This window comes from Cyrtonyx montezumae, unplaced genomic scaffold (assembly GCF_038088225.1).
Source record: "Cyrtonyx montezumae isolate F1298 unplaced genomic scaffold, pur_monq_1.0 scaffold_1, whole genome shotgun sequence".
In the NCBI taxonomy this organism is placed as follows: domain Eukaryota; kingdom Metazoa; phylum Chordata; class Aves; order Galliformes; family Odontophoridae; genus Cyrtonyx; species Cyrtonyx montezumae.
Window position 1 is genome coordinate 22,621,223 of NW_027071825.1, and position 24,896 is coordinate 22,646,118.

Genomic DNA, 24,896 nt, shown 5'->3' on the forward strand with positions numbered 1-24,896 from the left:
AGCATCCCCCACCGTTCCCTGTGTGCAGGAGGATGGAGGAGCTGGACCGTATGGAGGAGACACTGCCGGCCGAGAGGAGTTACCTGCAGCAGTGGGACGAGGCTGCGGTGGGGCAGGTGGGTGCAGCACCGCGTCTGCGTGCGGCTGTTAGTGGGACGCGGCTGGAGCTGTCCCCACCGTGCAGCACTGAGGATGGGCACCGCAGTGCGGTGCTGGGAGGGCTGGGGGCAGAGCACCCTGGGGGCCTGCGGCTGGCATTAGCTGCCTGCGCCCATCTGCCCTACGGCGCCTCCTGCATGTGGCCCTGTGTGGAACTGGGAGAGGACACCGAGAGCCATACTGGGGCCGGCAGCAGCGAAGCGCAGCTTCTGCACCCACAGCGAGCACTGCGCATGCGCGCTTCCGGGAGCATGGACTACAAATCCCAGCGGGCACCGCGCCCGCCACGTACGCGCCGAGTTGTCGCCCGCCGCCATCTTGAAATCCGAGCCAGAAGCCGCGCGCTGCCGTGGCAGGAGCATCTTCCGTGGGGGGGGGTCGGAGCAGCGGGGCCGGGACACGGGGCGGCCCGGGGTGAGGGGCAGCCCCGGGGGCCGTGAGGAGAGAGGGGGTGCCCCCCGGGTGGGGGGCTGCGAGGAGAAGGGGGGGGACTGCGAGGAGAAGGGGGGGGACTGCGAGGAGCCGCCCTGCTGTGCTGTGGCCGAGGCGGTGGTGGGGGTTCTGTGTGTGACGCTCTGCTGAGGGCAGCGGTGCGCGGGGGGGAGGATGCGCTGAGGGCGGTGCGGGTGTTGGGGGGCTCCTCCTTGGGGGTGCAGTCAGGAGAGAGGATGAAGGAAACGTGCCGGATCTGCGCCCGCGAGCTGTGCGGCAACCAGCGGCGATGGATCTTCCACACGGCGGCCAAGCTCAACCTCCAGGTGCTGCTCTCCCACGTCCTGGGCAGGGAGCTGTGCAGGGATGGCCGAGGAGAGTTCGCGTGCAGCAAGTGTGCCTTCATGCTGGACCGCATCTACAGGTTCGACACGGTGATCGCGCGCATCGAGGCGCTGTCCATCGAGCGCCTGCACAAGCTGCTGCTGGAGAAGGACCGCCTCAAGTTCTGCATCGCGAGCATGTACCGCAGGAACAACGAGGAGCCCGGCACGGATGAGAGAGCCGGAGATGGGACTGTGGACCTTTCGAACCTGCCCGATGCGCGGTACGCTGCGCTCCTTCAGGAGGACTTTGCTTACTCTGGGTACGAATACTGGACGGAGCAAGATGAGCACGGGCTGGAGCCTCACAGCTGCCACGCTTTGGAGGGAGCTGCCAGCCGCCCGCGGCGATGCCGGGGCTGTGCTGCGCTGCGTGTGGCCGATGCTGACTATGAAGCGATCTGCAAAGTGCCACGAAAGGTGGCCAGGAGCATCTCCTGCGGGCTGTCCAGCCGATGGTCAGTGAGCATGGGCAACGAGGAGTCATCTATATGTGACCCAACGGAGGCTGCTGGCACCAGGGGGCCTGTGGATGGGGAGAGCATGGAGGAGGGCACGCCCGCGTCCTCTGTTGAGTCCCTGGACACAACAGTGGAGGCCAGTGCTCCGCAGCAGAAGGATGAAGATGTGGATAAGGCAGTGAAGGGGAACGGGAAGTGTGACGATTTTGCAGAGGACCGCACGACCCCTAGCTCATCACTGAGCGGGAACAGGCTGGAGCTGGCCCTCAGCTTGATCAAGGGGTTAGACTACAAACCCATCCAGAGCCCACGGGGCAGCAGGCTGCCCATTCCTGTGAAGTCCTGCTTGCCTCCCCCCAAGCTCAGCCGTGACTTGGCAGATGGAAGCGCTTCTGCTGGCTTAGCATATGCTGGTTCTGGTTTCCTGAATGCAGACAGAAAATCCTTTTCCAGAGCTCCTTTGGGTCTTCCTCTGGAGATTCCTGAACTGCAAGAGCTGTGGGACGACCTCTGTGAGGATTATATGCCGCTGCGGGTACAGGTAGAGGTCATTGTGCAGCCGTTCAATTGAGCAGCGTAGCTGCTGCTCGGCCCTTGGGACCATTAGGCATTCTTCTGTGTTGAGATAACACAGATAGCCAGGTGTAGCTGAGCCAAGGGCTAAGAATAGGCAGCTCAGTCCTTTTTAGGTGTGCTTTCTCTCTCCTCTTGTCATTCTCCTGTCATTTGTTTCCTCTTTGTGTTCTGGGAAATGAAGCTCCTTTCCCTGTGAATGCAGCTTGCTAACAAGCTCTGAGCTCCTTGCAGGCTCTCACATTTTCTGCTGAGAAAATGCCAGTTTCACTTTATCTTTAAGAAGCTGATTTGACTTTTACCCACAACCAGAGGGAGCGTTTTAAGCTTCTGGGCGTGTATTTTTCAGCAAATGTGTTTTCTTTGTGCTCTGGTAATGGTGGATGTCAGGATCCTGCCTGTCAGCTGCCACCACTGCCCTGCTCTGCAGATCAGGTCTCAGACCAGCTGAGCGTGCTGCTCTGTGCAGGGAGCTGCAGTGCGTGCCCTGAGGAAAAGGTGTTTTCCTTGCAGGTGGATCTGTGCCAGGGGATGACTTTAGGGTTGGTATTCTGGATAATTGGTTTATTTTCTGATCCTTTGGAAAGATCCATCCGTTAACGGCAGGTGTTGCAAAAAGGCAGCCAACACTCCTATTGTCTGTGTGGGTGGTAGTCCTCGTGCAGCTCTGGATTGCTCTGTTTTGCTGGCACTTATGAAATCGTCATTAGTGTGCAGTCAGAAAGCTGAACTTGTAACTCCTTCACCACTTTCCATAATGAATAGAGGGACACAGTCAGCTTCAATTCAGGAATATCCGTGTCAGGCTAATTGCATTCGCATTAGCAGCCTTAGTGCTGCCTAATTCTCTAGATAGCCTCAGGGATTAGAAAAAAAGCTTGTTTATTTCTATGGCAACTGATGCTGTGCTCAATTATGCTTCCTATTCAGCGGGTGCTGCTTACTGCCCCATCTGCTCAGGCGTTTTCCTGAGCTTTGTGCTTTTCCCATAAAGCTTGGATCAAGAAATTGCTAGGGCGGGATGTAGGACACTAAAAACTAATCTGCCTCACAAAAGCGTTGCCCTTGCAGCCATGAGTGAAGATGCGAAGCAGGGTGTGGGCGCTGCTCCTATATGCTGTGCTGCTGGCAGCTCATTTTCACAGCTGGGGGTGTATGTACCTTGTTAAAACAGGCTCTGTCTGAGCAGAACGTGGTGCAGTCAGTGCAGTGTGCTTATGGCTTCCCTGCGTGCTGTGCTTTGCTGTCCATTTGCATAGGGCTTGGGGGAGCTTCTGTGGACTCCAGCCTCTGTCCTCTGATGCCCCTGCTGGGTGTTGTCCTGCCCATTTCGTGCTGTGACAGCAGTACCCAGCTTGAGTGCAGGGTGTGGCATAAGGGAACAGTGCTTCTGTTTTTTTTATTATTATTATTATTATTTATAGGATCACACTTCCCTTATTGTTCTGTGAAACTGCAGTCCTCTTTGCATTTATGGCTGCAATCTAGTGTCTGGGGCACGTAATCCCTTAGGTAACTGTGCTCTTGGGCATTTTCTTTAAACCAACAATGCTCCTCCTTCACCACTGCAGCTCCAGGAAGATGCCACGGAGCCAACCCTTCAGCAGTCATGCTCTTAGCTGCCCGTGGTGCTGTGCTGGCAACCAGGGAAGCAGTGTGCTCTCACAGCCTGTCTTTTACACACTGTTTGGTGCAGATGTGAGGCTTAGACAGTGCAGGGATTATTGCTCTTGTTGTCTAAAGAAGCATTTTGTCTCAGTTAGTGGGTGTTGGCATTGGAGCTGCACTGAAGAGATGACACTGAGGAGAGGTTTACAATTACAGTACTGATTTAGGGGGGAAAAAACTCACTGTGCTGCTGCTGACAAGAGGTGGCTGCAGTGAAGGAGGAGGAAAATGTGGGGAAGGGGAAGTAGAGGAGAAAGTGTGCTGTTCCCGTTCTCAGTGTGTGGGTATGTGTCATGTCAGCTGGGGCACTGAATTTGCTGTGGCTTGTGAAGCTGAAGGGAATTGCATCAGGGGTGTTGGAGCACAGGGAGCTGTGAGGAAACGCAAACGGAGGGGGTCAGAGCAGGGGGAGACTGCCTGCTCCTGGCAGGAGAGAAGTTGGTGGGGAGGGTGGAAGGTTGTGGATGTAGTCTGTCAGAATGTAGGAAGGAGTTCAGCTCAGTGCTGGCTTTGTTCAACTGAAGCTGTTAGCAGTGCACTCAGGAAGGAGGAAGGTTTCAGGAATGTCACTTGGCTGTGGGTTCACAGTAAGGGAGTGAGAGACAGGCAGCCTCAGCAGAACCTTGGGCAGCAGGGAACCTCTGCCAGGTCAGGCAGAGGGCAACCAGGTGCCAGCCACCACCCAAGGGAAGGCAGGCATGGGTATCATGGTGTTCTGGAGATGCAAAAGCCCAGAGGGGCACGCTTGAGCCCACACTGCCAGGTCTGTGAGAGCTGCCAAACAGAATAGAAGCTGGTGCAAGGTTTGAACCATTTCTCTTTTGTTTTTCTTCCTCTTTTTTTTTTCACTCCAGAATCTGCAGGATGAACATCAGAAGTCAGCTTCAGGTGATTCTGCATCAAGGGAGCGTGCACCTGATCTGTGTGCTACAGAACCGCAGGGCAAAATCCAGCAATTTGAAGCTGCCAACCAGGTATTCATTTGCAAACAGCAAATTCAGTGCATCATGAGTCTGTTGTAGTTAGTACTACAGGGTGCCCCTGGGCCTCACCAGAGGCAGACACCTGCACCTCCCATCCAGCAAGGGAGTGTGCGCTGGCCTGCAGATCTTGGTGCTGTTGTCTATAGCTTGAGTTAAAAGCATTTGCTTCCTTTTTTTTTCCTCCAGCCCTGCTGTGTAAATTTTCCATATTTTATTTTTGCAAAGCATGGTTTTGAAGGAGTTTTCCACTTGCCTGGTGAGCCTTCTGAGAGCTGGCGAAGCAGAGATACATAGGGCTATTTCTCTGACCCACGGGTTTGCACGTGTTGAGCTGGGTGCAGGAGGGAAGGGCACCTGCCTTTTTAGATGGCTGCTGCCTTTTTTTGTTTTTTTTTGCAAGCTTTGGGGGAGATCAATGCAGAGGAGGGTCCCATCTTCACTTAGCTGTGTGGCTTGTAACTTTATTTACTAGGAAAGCTGAGATGCCTTGAAGCAGATCAAATTTAGCATGTGTTGCAAGGGGTGGATGTTCTTGGTTGTGCTCTTGAACTCTAAGGTAAACTGTATCCACTGGGAAAACAGAGGGATTAAATAGGAGAAAACAAACAAAACAACAATAAGAGCATTGGAACAGTCTTTATTTGTAATCTGAGGTCATCTGTGAGCTGTTGGATCTGCTCAGTCACAGAGGTTGACAGAGAAATAGAACAGGCCCAAGGCTCAGTAGATGGAGTTGCAGTGTTTAAACAGTTTAGGGGGAGTGTCTCCTAGAGAAGAGATAACATGACAGGTGTGTAAGCTAATGAATAACAAGAAGAGATCATGTGGCAGTGCCAGCTTCTGATGAAACTGAGGCTTGAATCGGTTCCAAAGAAGATGCATATCGTCTAAGAATGGCAACAAGCAACATGTTAAATGCTAATAAGCAGTTGCTTAACAGTTTGCATTGCTCATATACATCTTGGTGAAAGCAGAAAACTGTCCTAAAACTATTTGAGATAATGTTACTCTCTTATAGGTAAAAAAAAAGATCTAAGACAGAAGTTTCTCAGGTTGTAAATCAAAGACTGGAGCTAAGGAGAAGTTCCCCTCTGTAGCCACGCTGATGGCATGCTGGCACTCCTTAGATTGCATTGCTCTCAAGCCAGAATTTGAGGCTAGACAAGCCACTGGTCAGCTCAAATGTGCAGTCACCTCGGCCAGCAGACCAACAGCTGATGCAACAGTACCTGGGTGACAGAATGAGGCAGCAAGAGGAGGGGCTGGAGGATGGCAAAGGTGCATCTGCAGTGTTCTGGGGGACATCAGAAGCAGAATAAACCATTATTAGAATGTGTAGTTTCTCTATGTGTGGTGGTTTGTTGGTTTTTTTTTCCTTTTTTTTTCTGTAGTTGATGTTCAGATCTACTGGGAAGTGTTTGAGCTGAAGTAACTCTTACCTCCTAAGGGAACACGCATGCTAGGAATTGGGAAGAATCATGGGCAGTCTGAGTAAGCCTGTCACAGAATATGTGGGAGGCAGCATGATATGTGAACCCAAACATGGAACCTCCACCCTGCATGTGGTGGCTGCATTGCAGGGATTAAAAGCTCTAGAAATCTTGTTGAGGAAAGAAAGATTTGTTTATTCACTGCTCTCCACCCAGCACCAACAGTGTTTACAGGCTTTGGAAGGTGGCTTATTTGTCTTGGTCTGGTGAAAACTTGGGCAGTATGGACTTGATTTAAGGGTGTTTTAGCATTAGACCAATATATTTTTGTGTTCAGTTATTACAGGAAAAGCTCAATCAACTGAATTTTGAGTTAAAATCTGCCCGAGAAACATCGCAGAGACACGAGCACACAATTCAGAGTTTGAATGAGGCCCTGAAGAGCAAGGAGAGTGAGGTAACAGTGTAGGATGGGTGGGGAGGGTTGGGTGGTGCTCACTGAAGGCATGCTAACTATGTAGGCAGTGATTGAAAATAAATGCTTTAACCATTTCTGTGTGTCCCCAATCTCATTAAAGTAGTTGCTGAGAAGCTTTTATTGTTGTGTGGCACTGATGTACCATAATCCATGCTGGAGGCTTGGAATGGAAGGGTTTATGCTTGCCTTGCCAGTGACTGTGCTTTCCATCCTTTGACTCACAGGCAGAAGAGCTGTATCATGTCATTGAAGGGCAGAATGAGACAATGGCCAAGCTGCAGGACATGTTACACAGAAGCCAGCTGGGGCAGTTGCAGGTACATCCTGGGAAAGCCTGAAATACATCTGTTTTGGTGCTGCAGGGATTTTGTTTTTTAAATCCAGCTTGTGAATCTTCAGTATCACTGCTTCTCTCTCTTGTCAGTTGTCGGAGAGCACGCCTTCATCTCAGGAGCAACAAGTGGCACTGCTTGATCTTCAGAACACGCTTTTCTGTACCCAGCTGGAGGTGCAGAAACTGAAAAGAGCTCAGCGCCAGAAAGAGCATCAACTGGTTGAAGCCAGGAGGGCTGCCCAGCTCCTAGAGACCACGGTACACGAGGAAGAACAGCAGAAAGAGGCAACGTGGAAACATAACCAGGTATGACTCACAGCCTGGAAGCGTCCTCAGTTGTAAGGGTAAAGTTAATGTAGTCAGTGCTCTGCTTTCATTCATCACTTCTGCCTGCACCAGTGTGGACAATCTTGACTAACCCTGTCTTGAATATGGCATGGAGAACTTTGTAGCCTCCTTGGCTTCCTCTCTGAGGATTTAGGATCCACAAAGACAGGTGATAAAAACTGTTTTGTGGCGTGTACACTTCTAGCTGTTGCAAACATCCTGTTGCAGCAGCAGATGTTACAGGTTGTAAAGCTCTGCCCATGGCTTGACTAAAGCATTTAGATGGATGCTTTTCCTGGGAAGGGAAATAAATTCCAACTTCACTATAAAAGCGTATTTTGAGGTGTGAAAGCTGGAGTGTTGCAGAGCATTTTTGGCTGCTCTCGTGGCAGTCCTTGTTCTCAGTTCCTTCAGATTCAGCTACTCTGTAGGTCTGTTGAGGACTAAATGCCAAGGTGTGTGCTTTTCCTTCACAGGAGCTGCGTGCTGTGGTACAGCAGCTGCAGGCAGAGCTGCAGGACAAAGCTCAACGGATCCAGACTGTGGAGTGGGAAAAGTGCCGTGAGCTGCAGGCACAGGAACAGAGAATTCAGTGTTTGAGTCAACACCTGGCTCGCAAAGAACAGCTTCTCCAGGTGAGATGCAGAAAGATTCGAACTGAGCTTAACTAGCCAGGGCCCCTGCTTCTCCTCCTTTGATATTTGGTGATGCAGAAGTTGGTCTGTAGTTTTCATGCATGCCCCTCAGAGAAGGAAAGGAAGAAGATGCTTCCGTGTTCCTCCAGGTAAGGAAGTTGGCCCAGATGTCCAAATACATCAGCTCACAGCATGGTGAGCCCTGTCAAGCACTAGTCAACCAGGTGCAGGTGTTCTAATTCCCATTAGTGTAGGGAGTTGATCAGGTACACAGCCTCCTGTCTGGAGGCTTTCTGGACTGAGAACTATACTGGGTTGTGTGCTACTCCTTTAGGAATCAAGGGAGCTTCTACAGTGCCAGCAAAGCTTGGGCAGGAGCTCTGCAGCCATGGATGCTATGCTGGAGAAGCTGCAGCAGCGAGTCAGTGACAGGGATGCTGCTCTGGAGGTGAGCACAATCTATTAGTAACACATCCCTGTTTTTTGTATGGCTCAATCTTTGATATGGCTCAATCTTTGAGTTACCATCAACAGTACAGCCCTGTGCTGATCCCCATGTTCCTCATGGCCCATTCTTCCAGGGAAGCTTTCTGTGCTGAGCTGCCTCATGCAGAGCAGTGAGCTGCAGAGCCTTTCTATCCCACTCTGAGTATTTCACTCTTGTCATTCTAGAGAGCTGTAGATGAGAAGTTCTGTGCCCTGGAGAAGAAAGAGCAAGAGCTACAGCAGCTCCGTCTCTCAATAAAGGAGCGTGGAGGTGACCTGGAGAGGCTGCGCAACGTCCTGTCCAGCAACGAGGCCACCATTCATGTGAGTCCTTGTACTTCTGTGTGTGCGTGAGCCTGGCTGAGTTGTGGAGCAAACTTTCTGGTAGTGCTCTGTCTTTTGTCGGGGAGACAGTTGCAGGGTGTTGGCTTCCTGTGTCCCTGTGTGCTGGGCAGGCTCCTGGGGATCTCATGTTTCTGGGCTGGATGTAGAGGTGAGAATGGTGCCTGGAGAGGATGGAGGTGTGTGTGTGTTTGTTTAGGGTGAAGTCCCTGTCCCTGACTGAGCTCCTTCTGTTGTCTGTCCTTAGAGCCTGGAGAGCCTCTTGAAAGCTAAAACACTGGAACTAGAGCAGATGTCAGCAACCTGTGAAAATCTCCGCTGGCTCAAGGAAGAGGTAGAGGCCAAATCTTGCAGCAGGCAGAAGGAGCAGGAGGGGATCATCCAGCAGCTGCAGACTTGCCTGCATGACAGGAACAAGGAAGTGGAGGTAAGGCCTTCACTTAGACTCCCAAGCCTTTAATCAATTTGTCTGCAGAGAGGATGGTCCAAGGCCAGAGCCTCTTGGCTGCCTACTGCTGAAGTGGTTTCTAGTGCCTTGGAAACTGCTTTCAGCACGTGTGAATGCCTGTGCTTTCTTAAGCACTGTTGTCTCAGCTTCATCTGGACTGAAGAGCTGTTTCTCCCTGAACAGATTGCAGTTTGTTCATAGCAATGTTTCTCCATCTCTCCCTTCCTCTCCTTTTGTTCAGGAGCTTACAGCAACTCTGCTGTGCAAGTTGGGCCCAGGACAGAGTGACGTAGCAGAGGAGCTGTGCTTACGTCTTCAACGCAAGGAAAAAATGCTGCAAGAGCTTCTCAGTGACAGGAGCAGTCAAGCTATGGAGCATGATGCTGAAATCCGGGAGCTGCTGCAGGCCATGAACACCAAGGAGCAGTGGAGCAAAGTGAGTTGTGTACTGTGCTGCAGTGGGGACGCTGGGGTGGGTGATTCTGCCTCGTGCTAAGCAAATGGGAGCTGCTCTCGCTGCTGTTGGTGTTGTCTGTCTGGAGCTGCTGAGTGCTGGAGGATCACCGAGCTGCTTTTAGGTTGGTCACATGATGACAGGAGCAGTTTTAAAGCAGGAGCACTTGTAGCAGTGTTCAGCTGTCAGATCCCTGTCACTGAGTGGCTTGTCAGTGTTTGTTTGTGATGGGGAAGGAGGTGTGGATCCTCCTGGGTGTCCATGTTCTCAGGCTTGGGGCAGTGGAGGGACCATGGGGTGAGGTTGCTACTTGTTTAGGTCAGTGCTTACCAGAGCAGAAGGAAAGGCTCAGCTGTTTCTTGTGTAGCTCAGGGCTCTGAGGAGGCTCTGCTCATTGCCTTCAACTTACACTTCAGTTAAACTGCTGTGGGATTCTGGGTGTGTTAATGCCACAATTCCTACTCTGCCTGCTCCTGCACACTGGATACGACTCGGTGTTAACTGAGATACTTTGCATTGAGTTTTCTTTCATTTAAAAAAAAAAAAAGAGGCTGAGGCTGAAAGGACAAACTGCTCCCAGACCTTGCAGAACACCTTTATTATCAAATGACAGAAAAATATCAAGGTGTTTTCCTGTAGTCTCTAAGCAAGTTGAGGTCACAGCCCCATCTCCTATTTTTTTACTTTTTTTTGCTCAATCAGGCCACTACTGAGAAAATGGTGCACGCTTTGGCTGAAAGGAACTGTGAGTTACAGCTCTTGCGCCAGCACGTGTTGAGGAAGGAGCCTGTTGGGATCCAGGCTACTGGTACCAGTCTGCTGAAGCAGGACAAACAACAGCCTGTACAAGTAAGAGTCATGTACTGTGTTCTGCCTGTGGCCTTGGGGCTCCAGAGGGAGCTCATTGCCACAGGAGGGACTGAGAGGGTGGAGTGCCACAGAGAATGGTAGTTGTGAAAGTGGGATTAGGAAGGAGGCTTAGGAGGGACAGAGGAAACTGAGGAGCAGAAATGTTGCCTGGCTGCTCTGACCTTGATTCTTGTAGCCTTTGTCACTCAGTGTCACTCTTGTTTTGATCAGGCAGTAAGCACAAGTGAGTATGAAAAAAATCTGCCTTCTGACCTTCCAGCATTGACCCAATCCTTCCTTGGGTTGGGCTGTGCCACTGCATTGTAATCCCCTCCCTGACATTGTCACATTCTGAGGGGGACAAGGGAGCTAATTTTAGGTCTCACTAATTCTTGGCAGAGCCTGCTGGGTGTTTACTGTCTCTTCCACAATTGGAGTTGGTATTTTTAAAGCAGCTTTGCTAAAAAACCCTTTGAGGCTGAGCACAACTGTAAGGATACATATGCCGTGTTCCTGCTTGAGCAGCTGTTAATGGTTTAGTGGTGGGATGACACATTGAAAGTTTTTAAGCAGCTGCAAACAGGTGGCTCACTTCTATTCCCAGGATGAAAGTGAGCTCTGGAGACTTCCCGATATGTGTATGGCTGGGCCAAGCATTGTGTTTTCCTACCTGCATAGTTCCCCTGGGCTGTGTCCTTAGATGAAGATACAGGTCTATGCAGAGTCTCAATTGAAAGATGTGCTTGCTGCAGTTGAGTCAAACTTTCTTAATCCTGACTTTAAAGAAGCTTGCTGCCAGCGACCTCTTAGTTGGTAATAAAGTAAGGCTAGAGACCTGCTGCTCAAACATGCGACTTCCATCTTGAGTACAGCTCTCTTGTCCCCGCTCTGACTAGTTCCTATCATTGCTTTGTCATGTTTCAGGGCCATTGACAAAGCAGTCAGCAGCTTTGCTGCAGCCTTTAGAGCCCTGGAAAGTTCTGAGGCTCCCTGTAAAGATGCAAACCTGGAGGCTTTTGTATTTTCAGGATGCACTGCAAAGAGCTTGTGGAGCTGCAGCCCTTGCTGGACCCCCACAAGAGGACAACAGCTGCTTGGCAGAAGGAGGTGAGTGACAGTTTTCAAGGTCCTCAAACAAGATCAGGACTTTTTTGCTGTGGAGGAAGCATGCAAGCATGCTTCCATTAAACCATTAGAGAATAGTGAGCCTGGGGCAAGAGCAAGTGTTCTGAAATGAAGCTGTGCCTCTCCTTTGGATGATGGTTCATGGATATCTTGGGGGAGGGTTGATTTGAGGTGAGATACTTCAGTGCAAGCAGTTGTGTAGCATTCAGTGAAGGGATTTTGACTCTGTGGTTCAGATAAGGATGAGAACAATGCAGCTGGTTCGTGTTGTGCCTTACAGCCGGGACATATTGTCTTTGCCAGGGTTAAGACAGTAGGCCTGGGATATTTCTGTTGTCTTGGGCTGCTGTTTAAGAATCAGGAAGGGAAAGAGTGCTTAGTAAGAGGCAGTGTGGTAGGGAGTGTAATCAGTGTGGACTGGTCTTATTAAAGAGGGATTCTGTCTAATCTTGCAGTCAGAAGGAGCAGCTGACACACAGTAACACTGCAGTCACCAAACTGTCTTTGCAATTGCAGCATCAGCGGCAGAACTGGAGAAGGATCTTGTTAATGCCAAAGAGGAGCTGGAGCTAATGGCAAAGAAGGAAAGGGAAAGCAGAGTGAGTTTGTACTGAAGCCTGTGATGGTATTCCTGCCTACAGGAGACCCTTGGGCTGCTCCTTGTGGAGGTTTTGCCTTCCTCCCCCCCATCAGTGTGCCTCAGTGAGAGATGGGGCAGCAGCTTGCAGTAGGGTTTTGCCTTTCTGAAGTTTTTTCACACCCTCCTCTTTTGTACCTAGCGGGAGCTTGCTGCTCTCCAGTCTGTTGTGACCACGCAGGAGGAAGAGCTGCAGGTGCAGGCTTCTGATATAGAGTCTCTGACCAGAACCATCCAGATCAAAGAGGACCTCATCAAGGTGAGATAACGTGCTGTGCTGGGTCAGCTGCCTCTGAGATGGCTGCAGAGGAGTCTCTTCTTTCCCCCATACCCTGTCCTTTATGGTTACTCATTTTCAGTGAATGGCAAGACTTCAGAAAGCAAGCTGCAGATAGCCATGACCAAGTACCTCTGCTAAAGCAGGGAGCCTCTTCAGAGTAACATGCCTGTTTGTGGATCACTTTGCTTTTGGTTTGCCTACAGCCCTATGTCTTGGGCCAGAAATTATGGGCCTCAAACCCTGAGAGTGTCATCATTAGACATTTTGCTTGCAGCTTTCTCAAGTGCTTTAAGCAGATGTGTTCCTTCTTATTTCTTGCTCCAGGCAGTTGTTTATGGTTAATGCCCACTGGATGCATTGGCATTTCTTTCTTAGGAGAACCCGGGTCTTCTCTAACACTGGAAAATGTTGATAACTGCATTCCAGGGAGGGTCACAAGGTCCCAGCTGTCCTTGTTATTGATCCCTTTTCCACAGATCCCTCCTGCTCTTGCTTTTCAGGATCTGCAGATGCAGCTGGTGGATCCTGAAGAAATCCCGGCAGTGGAAAGGCTGACACAAGAGGTGCTGGTGCTTCGTGAGAAAGTGGCTGTAGCAGAGTCGCGAGGACAAGAGGCTACTGGAAACAGGAGGCAGCAGGTAGTGTGTCCTGCAGGGCGTGTTTGAATGTATTTGTGTTTTATCTAGTGCTCGGTTACCATGCTTTATCCTCAGCTGTTGGATGTGCTGAGGTGTGCATGTTCTTGAAAGCTGGCTGTGTATAGCAGAGGGGATACAAAGGATTAATTCCCTTTAGTGTTTGTCTCAAAGGTGTGGACTTCTGGGGGGTGGTGTCCAGGGTTGGCAATACTCAATTGCTTGAATACAAGCAAGAAAGGTGTAGGTGCATCTCGAAGAGGAAACCACTGTATTCCTGAGCAGCCAGATGTTTCTGCTGAGTGTTACATCTTGTCTTTTCTCTCCAACTCCTCCAATCAGTTGTTACTGATGCTGGAAGGGCTGGTGGCTGAGAGGAATCGGCTAAATGAGGCTCTCCAGGCAGAGAGGCAGCTCTACAACAGCCTGGTAAAGTTTCACACACACCCAGACAGGTAAGCAAGGCTGCCTTGTCTCCGTGCTGCTAGGGTTTGTGTGGGCCAGTGGGGCAACCCCTGAAACAGTGATCGTTTGAGAAGTCCAGATCTTAGGCTGCCTTTTTCCTTTAAGGAGACTACAGTAGCCAGCTTTAAATAATACATAACCTTCCCCCCGTTGCTGTCTCTTGTTCAGGCCCTGGGATTTCCATCCCTGTTCCTTGGCTTACTCACTCCCTGCTCAGTTTCCCACCCACATTCGGCCACCTTTCAGAGGCTGCTGTTTTCACCCTGCCAAATTCAATTCCTCACCAACTGCTGGGTTGATAGAGATCTGTCTGGGTGCTTATCTAGGAGGCTGTCCCACAGAGGCGTACAGCCGCGTTCTTTGTACTCCATGCTAATCCCCTGCCCTTCATGGGGCTGCAGCCTCTGGGATATTTGAGCTACCTGACAGCAAGAGGGCACGTATGTGAAGTGCTTGGGTAAGTATTGAAGAACAGCTGTGACTAGGGGTCTCCTATATGGACTGGAGCCTTTTTTGGGAATGCTCTGGGGAGGTTGAGATGTGAGGCTGGAGGTGTCTGAGCCACCCATGGGAGCATGCAGGGCCTGTGCCTGGGGCAAATGGAAGTCGTGGATGGAGCCAATTGGGTGTGCATTTGCTGCACCTGTCTAACCCTGTTCCTTTTTGTGTGGTGTGTCTGCTTAGCGCCGCAAGAGACTGCACTCTGCAGGTGGAGCTGGAAGGGGTCCAAGAGCTCCGGGGACAGCTGGAAGAAGCTCTTGGCCGAAGCTTGGAGCGTTTGAGCAGGCTGGAGACACAGGGCCCCATAGGAGGTGGGGAACAGGAGCGTGTGAGAGTCCTACCCCAGCATGCCTTCTGAGCACTGGCGCTTGCCCGCCTGCCACGGAAATGGTTCACTAACCGAGCGAGCCTGTCTCACTGACTCTGGGAGGGTTGCTTTGGTACTTAGTAATGGTACGATAGAGCTGGTGCAGGGCTTTTTGTTTCATTTTTGAGCTGCTTTGGAAATGGCGATCAGTGCAATTCACCTGTGTCTCATGTATGTTCCTGTCTGACTCACCCCGGTGCCCACTGATGTATTTGCACATTCAGATCATTCCATTTTAGTTGATTTCCTTCCATTTCCCTCTCCCTACCCCATGGGCCAAATAAAGATTCCCTTTCTCTGAAGGAAACACCAAATGTTCTCTCTCATCTCCCAAGTGCATGAGTGTGGATTTTTGTGTTCCCTCCCCACTTTTCTACCCAGTGCCATCACCCTCTTGGGCTGATGGCTACTGGCACAAGAGGAGTGTGTGGAGATATGGGTTCCAGAGACAGAGAATTTGAGAAGGGCTGCAAGAGCTTCTGGCACTTGCCTAGGGTTTCTGTCACAAGTCTCTTGGAGTGTAGAACCAACTATTAGTTTCATGTTCAAACCAAATCCTACTCCAGTGTTGATTTCACTGATTTTTAGGGTTTTTTTGTTTGTTTGTTTACATTTGTTGTTCCCCTGAGTGTAAGTTGCTGCAGTCTGGCTTACCAAGTGCCTTTGCAGGAAAGCTTCCTCGCCCCTGAAAGGGCCTGGGCTGCATCTGCTCCTGTCTGTAACACGCACATCTCACACACAGGCTTCACATGCACACTGGACAGGGCCTTCCTCTGCTTTGCTAGGGACCAAGTGCACTTGGCATCACTGTGTATAATTTCTAGGACATTTTTCACCTCCTCTGGGACTGCTGGGGCTGGTGTAAGAACAGAAAAGTAATAGCAACAGCTTCCCAATGGCCAGTACTTGTGTTTGGTTTGGCTGCCTCATACTGAATCACTTCCCGAAGTGCCAGGAGCAAAATTTGTATCTGGACACCCGTTTCTGTTTGCTGGGGAAGCTGAGCCTGGAGCAGAAGAGCTCCATCTTGCAGGGCTGTGCCTTCTGGACCTGTAACCTCTGCTGTACATCTCCTTGTGACTGCTCCATGCATTATGCAACTCATGCCTTGCACCTCTGCTGAGGTCTTCCCTGGCTCAGCCAGGGATAGGAGAGAGCACGGCTCTCCCTTCGTATGCAGCAGGTCAGCACCTCTCTGGGGCTGTACCTAGCTGCATGGTGAATTCATCTGTCCTCCTGTGGCCTGAAGGCTCCTAGCTGGTGCTGCTGGGCAGCTCTGGTACCTGGATAGCCTTGCTTTTCTTGCTTCATCTCATTCTCTTCCTCTCAGTTCTCTGTGTAGGATCATTTCTTTCTCCCGCTGCTCTGTAGGAGCCTTTGTGTCCCTCTCCTTATCTTTCCACCTTTCCTCCTCCATCCTGGTTCTTCTGCCTGCCTGTCTCTCGGAGCCCAGGGCCTGGTGCAGGCTGCTTGGCCTTGGCTGGTGCTCTGGCAGCTCCCAGCTCTTGCTACGCTTGTGTTTTGCTGCAGATCTGTCACTGCTACCATTGTTGATGTTAAGAGACTCAGAGGGATTGCCCTCGTAAGCAGAGGTGTCCCAGGTTTTCTGCTGTTCCTTAGGGCTTTGCTTTATCCTCTGTCTAACTGCTGTGTGCTCTCCTGCCCTGCAGAAGGACCAGCTTGAGAAACCCACGCCTGAGAGCACCCTTTGGAACTGTGCAGTGCTTTGTGCTGCGTCACAGCTTTTTGTGGAGGTTTTTCCTTTCTCTCTTAATTTCTCTGGAGCCTTGTTTCTCATCCCCTGTTCCTAAGGATGTGAAGAATTCCTCTACAGCCAACGCTGTTACCCTGCACCTGTGGGCAAGTCCTGCAGCCAGTTAACTCCCTCAAGCACAGGAGTCTGTGACACGCAGTGCTCAGGGTGCATCACTTGTCCCCTTCCCAAGTAGCACACAGAGAGCTGAGGAGCCCTGAATTTGCACCCTGGGGTGCTCCTGGTGCTGTGGAGTGATCAAATGCTTGGTGAACACCCCATGCACATGCTTCTCTGCTTCCCTCAGCACCTGCCTCCCCTTCTTCCTTCCCTTTTCCCCGCCCTTTTCTCCTCATCTGAGATTTGCACTCTCAGCTGAGAGCTCTGGGTGAAGGTGAGGAGCAGTGTGCCAAGAGCTGACAGAGGTGATACTCTCATGTCCCTAAGGCATCTGTGCTGCTTGTGAGCCACCTTGCCTGGCTTCCCTGCCTGTAAAGCCACATGCAGGTGCTCCTCCTCCTCCAACACAGCCAGCAGCCCAGGGGCTATGCCCCCTTTCCTGTGCACAAGCCTGAGACATTGAGCTGGGTGGCTTGGCATCTGCTGGCTTTGTGTCCCTGAGAGGCTGGATGCCACTCACTGGAGCTACAGTCTTAAAGCTGCTGCTTCCTGCCGCAAACGAGTGCGGTGGCTGTCAGTGCCTCTTGTTGAATAGACTGCCACGTGGGGCACTGTTTGCTCAGGCTGGGAATCGCTACTGGTTCATTATTTATTTATTTCTTATTTATTTTCAACCTCCTAGCAGTTGCTTTTCATGCATGGGTCTCCTGAGTGTGCCACCATTCAGGTGCTGGGGTGCACAGGTTGCTGTGCCTCCCTGCTGCAAGGTGTGTTCCTGGCTGGTCCTCAGCTCTTGCTCCAGTAACCGTGTGCTTTCCTGCTGGTTTCTCCTTCACTCGTGAGGTTTGACATCTCCTCTGTGTTCCCTACCCGCGCTCAGCCTTGTGTGGGAGCTTCAGCCCTGGTAGCATGGGTTTGCCTGCAGGCTAAGTGGCTCCTGCAAGGCTTGGTGGGGGCTGCAAAACCTGGCTCTGCATGGCTGTGCGATCTGTCCAGGCTCTTATCTCCCTGGGGACAGATGTCACTGCCCTGAAACATCCCCCATTCAGCCTAGCAGGTCGGACCTTGCAGCTGGGTGGGAGGGCAGTGTGAGGGAGTGGGCTTATACAGTAAAGCTCTGGTAGCAAGTAGGAAAGCGCACCCACAGCTTGAATGGTGAGGCAGGATAGCCCCAGCCCCCTGTGCACACCTTCTAGTGTGTTGTTGATCCCATGGTACTAGGGTATGGGATGTGAGTGTCCTTATAGCTGCTCTGCAGCTTTGCAAGGCCAGCATGTGGCGTGCAAAGAACCCAGTGCTATGTGTAGCAGTGGATGGGCAGTTGCACAAGGTAGTTTGGGGCAGTGCTAGTGAGATTTCCTGCCCATCAGGTGCTGCTTGTGGCCATAGCTGAGGATATTGTTGCAGAGTGTGTGTGACACGCACGTGTGTTGATGCAGTGTTGCAGAAGCAGTGATTGGGATGGGATGGTTGGTACTGCTGGGATGGTCCCCCTCCCTCGAGGCAGCATGTGGTGCTGAGTGGAAGCTCCATCACGAAGGGAGTGACAGGACACAGGGATGGAAGGGAGATATTTGTCCTACCAGGCTGCCCTAGCACCAGGCACGTGCAAGAGCAGGCGTCTGCCCCAGGACTGCCTGTGTGGCCACGGGCATTGCTGGGGACGTGTGGACAGTGGCAGTGCTACCGTTGCCACTGGTCTAAGCACCTTGCTGTCTCCTAGGTCAGGCTGCAGGAACAGAGGTTGATGATGCTGACTTTACCAGCAATGAGGAAGAGGTGGCTCACAACACCACGACCCAGCAGGTAAGCATGGGCAGCACGGCATGGGGGACAGGGCTTGTAGAGCCAGATTTTGTGATGCTGCCCAGCCCTTTGGAAAATGTGTCCATCTGCCTTTGTTCCTCTAGACTGCTTCCCGGGCTCCTAAGGAAAGCAGAGGTACTGAGAAGAGGAGCACAGCTCCTGCCCTAGCAGAGCAGGAGCTGCGGGCGGAAGAGGAGCTGCGGGAGCTGAAGGCGCAGCTGGAGGAAGCAGGCTTCTCCTCCGTGTCCCACATCAGGCAAGAGCCTGGGATGCAAGAGCTGGTGGGTGGGAGAGGGGCACCCCCATCCTGGCTGCCGCCTGCCCTTCACAGCACCGCGTGCCCCCCAGGAAGGCGATGCTGAGCCTGTGCCTGGAGAACGCGGAGCTGAAGGAGCGGATGGGTGAAGCCACGTCGCTGCTGGAGAGCGGAGAACAGGAGGAGGCTGGGCTGGGCAACCCCCCGTCACCGGAGCCCTGCAGGATGCAGCAGAAGGGCTGCAATGTCCTTGGGGATGGCCATGGGATGATGGCAGAGAGGGGGGCCGTGCCCACCAAGCGCCCTGCACTGGAGGCACAGTGCCAGGATGACGCACCCAAGAGACCGTGCCCCAGCAGCCCACGTGGAGGGGATGGGAGCCATGTGAGTGCTGCAGCCTAGGGTTGGAATGGGGACAGGGGTGGAGCAGGGCTGGGGGGCTCATGGTCTCATCTCCCCTCTGGCAGGTGAAGGGCATGGTGCCCCGTGGGAGCTGGCCAGGGCTGGGTGTGGAGCTGCACTCACAGGTGGTACAGAAACAGTGCCAGGAGCTGCAGGACAAGCTGGCTGCCTCTGAGGCAGTGGTGCGGGCGCAGGCGGAGCAGCTGGAGAAGTACCACATCCTGCTCCGTGAGTGGTGGGGTGGGTGGGATGTGTGCCCAGCCTGGCGTGCCCTATGCATGCAGCCAGCCTTTGTGGGGGGAGCCCTGAGCTGATGGAGTGATGCTCAGCAGGTGAGCCCCACACACAGCAACTCAGCAAGCATGTGCAAGTGGACTTCCAGGACCTGGGCTATGAGACATGCGGGCGGAGTGAGACTGAAGCTGACCGTGATGAGACCACCAGCCCTGGTAAGGAGAGCTAGAGGAACTGGGGGGTCCTTGTGACTTGCCTGCCTGACACAGAAGTGACACTGTCCCTTCTGCAGAGTGTGAGGAGCCAGATGTGTTCAGCGAGCCCAGCCTGGGGGAGGAGCTGAGTTCCCCACGCCGCTCGGGGGTGCCCAGGGTGGGCAAGGCTGCCCTGAAGGCTGTGGCCCAGCCAGATGTGGGAGCCCTTCGCCAGCACATCCAGGACCTCAAGGCTCAGCTGCTCAATGCCAACAAGGTGATCCAGAGCCTGCAGCGCCGTGCTCGCTCCATCTCTGTCACCAGTGGCTACACCTCGGGCACCGAGCGGCCCCAACCCTGCCCCACCGTGCAGGTCTCACCACCCCACAGCCTCACTGATGAGGATGAGGGCTGGCAGTCTGATGGCCGTGGCACCCTGTGCCCACAGCGTGACCTGGAGCGCCTGGTGCACCGTGTCACGCTCCTTGAGGCACAGCTGCCTCCAGCCAAGCCTGGAGGGGTCTTCCCCAAGGAGCTGCAGTCTGCTACTTGGCCAGGGTATGGCATGGGCATGTGGACTTGGGATGGCTGGGGGAGGTCGCAGGGGTTACCCGAAGTGGTTGCTTGCAGAGCCCCGGGGCGGGACGGTGCACACATATTCATGGCACCTGTCTGTGCCGCGTAATTCAGCCAGCTCTGCCCTCCCTCCCCTTGCCAACCCTACAGGAAATACAACTCGCTGATCCAAGCTCAGGCCCGAGAGCTCTCCCACCTGAGGCAGACGCTGCGTGAGGGCCGTGGAGCGAGCCGCAGCCTGGCCCAGCACCTGCGCGATGCCCTGCGCTCCTTTGAGGAGCTCCTCCGTGGCACTGACATCGATTACTACCTGGGTCAGGGCTTCCGTGAGCAGCTGGCCCAGGGCAGGCAGCTGGCTGAGAGGCTCAGTGATAAGCTGGGCACCAGTAAGTGCCTCAGGGGGCACTGGGTGGTGTGGGAGCACAGGGGAGTGGAAGGGATGCTCTGATGGGTGGTGCCATGAGCTGGGACTGTTTGGACATGGGAGCTACCTGCCCTGCTCTGGGCTGCTCTGCTATGAGAGGACACTAACCAGTCCCTCTTTCGTTGTTTTTTGTTTTTGTTTTTGTTTTTGTTTTTTTCTTTTCAGGGGATCAACAAAATGGGGAGGATAAATCTAGCCATGAGCTCCTGGTGCTGAGGTACGCCCTCCCCCAGGGGGATACCCTGGGGTTCATCACTGCTTTTGGGGTGGGGCCCCAGGGTGCTTTGGGTGGCTGTCCTGGGGCTGCCGCTGCTCTCCTGGGTTTGGCATCTCGTGGCCCTGCACTGTAGTGTGATGCTGTGGTGGATGTGGCACAGCAGGGAGGGACTGTGCAGGGTCACTAGTCGTGCTGATGGGCTTGTCTCCACAGGCTCAGCCGGGAGCTTCAGGAGAAGGACAAGATGATTGAGAGCCTGGAGGCGAAGTTGCAGGAGCGCTGCGAGTCCCCAGGCAGCAGTCTCCCTCCCTCTGAGTCATCACGCTCTGTTACCAGTGCCTCCTTTGTGTCTGATGTGCTGGAGCCCTGCTCTGATGGGGAAGCAGCCAGTGAGTGCAGTCAGTACCCCGAGGAGCCTGCCCGACACCCAGGTACCAAGAGCTGGGGGCATGCAGTCCCTCTGCAGCACATGGCTGCAGCACAGAGCCCGATGCTAACACCACTCTTCATCTCTCTCCTGTCTCCAGGCCTCCACTTTGGCTCCTTGTCCAAACCTAACAGTGTCCCCCTGCCAGCACTGGCACCCACTCATGCCTTCCTTCCCACTGGGCTCTCTGTGCCTCTGGGCTGCTGTGGGACCCGTGCTTGCTCCCTGGCTGAGGCGCAGCAGGAGCTACAAGTGCTCCAGAGGCAGCTGGGAGAAAGTGAGCGTGCACCCCTGGCATGGGGTTGGTCCTGCCTGCCCTGCTAATGTGGTCCTGCATGGCCCTGCCCCCTCAGCCTGCCTGTCCTTCCCTGGCCCTTCACTCCTACCCATGTCCCAGTGCTTTTGCAGGGGAATGATGGAGACATGTGGATCCATCCTGTTGTACAGAAGAAGGTTGGGTGGGATGAAAACCCCTCGGAAAATGCTGCTTTGGGTAGCCGTTGTGTTAGAAGAGGGGCTGAGGCTTGCATCGTGTAATTGGTGCATGCTAGGAGAGCCTCTGCTCCTCAGGGTGAATGGGAGACAGGGGGATGCACTGATGGGGACATCAAGAGCCATGCGGCGAGAGGGTTTGTCATCCTGATTCCTCCCCCTTGCCCTTCTCACTGCTTTGCCCTATGCGTGTAGGTGCAACGCTGCCAACAGCAAAGCCTGCAGCCTCACTGGGCCTCTTTGGAGAGGGCAGCAAGCAGGCAGCATCACTGTGCCAGCACGGGGCTCTGCAGAGCCTATCCAAGCCCCCTGCCCTCTGGGATGTGCCTGCTGCTGCCCAGCTTCATGGGGCACTACCATCAGGGTGCCCAAGCAGCCAGAAGCTAACAGGTATGGGGTGCGTGGGGAGCCTGGAGACATCGCCGCTGGGAAGACAGCCCCAGAAGGTTTGGGGCAGGGGGGAGGTGCTGGGCACGGTGTGGGGTGGGCAATGTGGCTGTCACTGAGACGCGTCCCCGGGTGTGCAGGGGCCGACCTGTTGGAGGAGCACCTGGTGGAGATCCGCAGCCTGCGCCTGCGCCTGGAGGAGTCCATCTGCACCAACGACCGGCTCCGCGAGCAGCTCGAACGCCGCCTGGCCTCCACCGGCAAGGCCAGCGGTACGGCTGGGGGCTGTGCTCGCCCCCTGCGTGACACGGTGCCAGGGAGAGAGGGGCTCAGCACCTGTCCCCCTCCACAGGTTTGCCCAGCGACATCTACGCTCAGGGGCCGGAGCTGGGGCTGCAGCTGAGCAGGGAGAACCGGGCGCTGCGTGAGGACAACCGGACCCTGCGGCTGCAGTGTGACCACCTCTCTCGAGGTAGGGCTGGGCCACGTGTGTCCCAGAGGGGGAGCGCTGAGCAGAGTGACGGTGACATCTCTGTGTCCCCAGAGCTGGCACGGGTGCAGGAGGCCCTCCTGGCTGCTTGCTCGCGGGTGCGGGAGGCGGAGGCTGAGCTGGGCCAGCGGCGCGGGGAGCAGCGAAGGCTGGCAGAGGAGCTCACCAAGCACCAGGACAGCATCCGGCAGCTGCGGGATGAGCGGCTCTCCCTGCAGGAGGACAACAACAGGTGAGGACTGGGGATGGCAGGGCTGGGTGTTGTGGCTGGCTCTGGACCCACGTCACCTCTGTGCAGGCTGCAGCACACAGTGACACTCCTGCAGCAGCAGTGTGAGGAGCACCGCCGGATCCTGCAGGCCCTGCGCACGGAGCTGCAAGTCTACGAGAGCATCCCTGGCCCCACCACCGAGCCCCACGCAGGTACCAGTGCTGTGCCCAGCTCAGCAGCCCTGCTCCTGGCCTTGGGATGCAGGGAGGGAGGGAGGGAAGCCCCCAGCAGCCAGAGCCATCTGCAGGGCTCGGATGGATCTTGTTCCAGGCTGCTTCCCATCTCCTCCTGTGCGGGATGTTGGCACCAGCTCGGCGGTTCCCTTCTCTCCACCACGCTCTGGCACGTTGATACCCCAGCACGCAGTTGGTAGGTACTCCTGCGTGTGTGCTCCTGAGACTGAGAAACTCACGGCACCCTTGCTGAGCTCAGGGCAGAGCTGCAGGGGAAGCAAGCACTGGTCCTCACCAGCCCTGCTTTCCCTACAGAGCCGTGTAGGGCTGACCCTCCAGTGAAGAGGAGCAAGGGACCGGCGGGGGCTCACGTTGTTGGGCACCTGGACACCTACCGCTCCCTGGAGCAACGCATCCTGGAGGGGAAGGCACTGGCCCACGAGCTGACGTGCCTGACACGCCCAGCACTTGGGCTGTCCAGCGCAGGAAAGGAGGTACAAGGCGGGTAGGGTGGGCTGGGGGCCTGCAGCAAGCAGGGCTCTGTCGTCTATTCCATCTGCTCCGTGGCCACAGACACACCAGGCTGCTAGCAGTGAGGCCAGGTGGTGATTTGGGTGATTTAGGGCTGGATCCTTGCAGCACAGTCCTGCAGCAGAGGAGGGGGGATGGAGGTGCTCCAGCAGCACCCGCTCCCGCACCCTTTTCCCACAGGTCGTGGGGTGTACAGGCACTGGGCACCTCTGGGGCAGTGCCAGCACCCTGCACCGTGTCCTGGAGGAGTGTGCCTCGCTCCTCACCACCTTCTGGAGCACCGTGCTGCCTGTCAGCCCTGTTCAGCACCAGGGCAAGGTGAGCACCACGGGGAGCCAGCAGGGTGAGCAGTTTGGATGCTCGCTGCTCACAGCACACGTCTCATCCCAGGAGCAGGCGTTACAGAGTGAGATCACAGCACTGCGTACCCAGCTTTCTGAGAGGGAGGATGCTCTGCAGAGCACGGCCAAGCAGCTCCACAGTATGTCCCGGCTCAAGGACAGCATGGAGCAGTTCATAGTCAGCCAGTGTACGTGGCACAGCCACACTGGCCTGGTACCCTTGTGCCTGGGGTCACTCTGTGGCACAGGAAACCTGGCTGACTCTGTCCCTCTCTCCCTCACAGTGACCAGGACTCACAATGTGCTGCACAAGGCCAGGACAAACCTGGAGGTGAGTTTGCCCTGGACAGGGCTGGGTGCCCTTAACCTGGTGAAGGTTTCCAGGTCTCATATGGGGCTGAGCACAGATAGCAGACAATAGGGGGGTGGGGTGAGCCCAGGATGCATTGATGTGGGTCCTGTGGGCTGCCCCCACCCCTTCCATCCCTGTCCCTGGGGCCAAGCAGTCCCAGCCAAGTCCTCAGTGCTGTATGTGCTCTCTCACCAGGTGAAAGCCCAGCAAGCCCTGCCTGTTGCGTGAGCCCCGGGCTGAACGATGGGAGCAATGTCCCTGCCCACACAGTGACCTGCACTGGAGGGCTGGAGTGCACAGGGGTGCCCAGTGCTGCCCCAGGCACTGCAGTTAGTGGGTTTGGGCTCCTGGGTGGTTGTGTGCCCTTCACCCACCTTTGCTTGGCATCGCAGCAGCTGGTTTGAGCTTTGCCTGCCCCATGCTTCACTCCTTCCCTCCTTCCACCCACTGTGCTCAGAGCAGGGTGTCATGGCCCTCCAAGCCAAACATCTCTTGCCCTGGGCTTCAGTCCCATGTGTAACCTTGCTGCATACCTGCCCCTGCTCGTGGATGTATGTACATATATATAGATAGATAGATAAAGGTATAGATATTGGAGCTGCATTTCAGGGCCCTCCCTGGGCACGTCAAGGCCCCAGCACGGGAGGAAGATGTATGAAATGACATGTTCTGTTCAGTGGCCTGAGAGTCCCCAATAAAAGTTTCCTTTGGGTCCTGGTGTTTTCAGCATGCAGCTCTGTCCCCTCCCCAAACCACCTCGGGTCCTGGTGGCTGTCCTAGGGTGCAGTTCTGTGCAGAACCCCCAAAGTGGGTGCACCATGGCACGAGTGGTCTCACTGTGCCCAAGCACCCCTCCAACACCAGGCCGACAGCACAGAGAACAATAAATACTGTAATAAATAGAGAAAACCCTGTCACATGGCACTGCTACAGCAGCAGACAGTGTGTAGCTAGGGTCCTGGCATCTCTGCCTTGCTCTGCTCTCCCCAGGCCTGCCA

The 24,896-nt window shown here is 54.3% G+C and overlaps 1 protein-coding gene across 3 annotated transcripts; it reads left to right on the forward strand.

Annotated features, from left to right (window-relative positions):
• The first annotated feature begins 780 nt into the window (after nucleotides 1-780).
• Nucleotides 781-24,624, forward strand: PDE4DIP (phosphodiesterase 4D interacting protein). Of its 3 annotated transcripts, XM_065743794.1 has the most exons (38): nucleotides 783-1,976; nucleotides 4,531-4,650; nucleotides 6,427-6,546; nucleotides 6,792-6,884; nucleotides 6,992-7,207; nucleotides 7,705-7,863; nucleotides 8,198-8,311; nucleotides 8,536-8,673; nucleotides 8,939-9,118; nucleotides 9,381-9,575; nucleotides 10,296-10,442; nucleotides 11,471-11,549; nucleotides 12,084-12,166; nucleotides 12,347-12,463; nucleotides 12,985-13,122; nucleotides 13,462-13,574; nucleotides 14,269-14,396; nucleotides 18,049-18,131; nucleotides 18,236-18,387; nucleotides 18,480-18,771; nucleotides 18,855-19,017; nucleotides 19,122-19,238; nucleotides 19,316-19,775; nucleotides 19,944-20,179; nucleotides 20,383-20,434; nucleotides 20,648-20,865; nucleotides 20,962-21,138; nucleotides 21,549-21,743; nucleotides 21,881-22,012; nucleotides 22,093-22,212; nucleotides 22,285-22,462; nucleotides 22,529-22,653; nucleotides 22,772-22,870; nucleotides 22,990-23,168; nucleotides 23,386-23,523; nucleotides 23,596-23,734; nucleotides 23,831-23,877; nucleotides 24,094-24,624. In XM_065743794.1, the coding sequence occupies exons 1-38, from the start codon at nucleotides 828-830 to the stop codon at nucleotides 24,124-24,126; spliced, it is 6,624 nt and encodes a 2,207-aa protein (XP_065599866.1). In that variant the 5' UTR covers nucleotides 783-827; the 3' UTR covers nucleotides 24,127-24,624. The 3 variants fall into 3 exon arrangements, with proteins under 3 accessions (XP_065599847.1, XP_065599856.1, XP_065599866.1); XM_065743775.1 differs by having other exon boundaries at nucleotides 781-1,976; nucleotides 22,093-22,462; XM_065743784.1 differs by having other exon boundaries at nucleotides 781-1,976; nucleotides 22,093-22,462; nucleotides 23,596-23,686.
• Nucleotides 24,625-24,896: the final 272 nt, after the last annotated feature.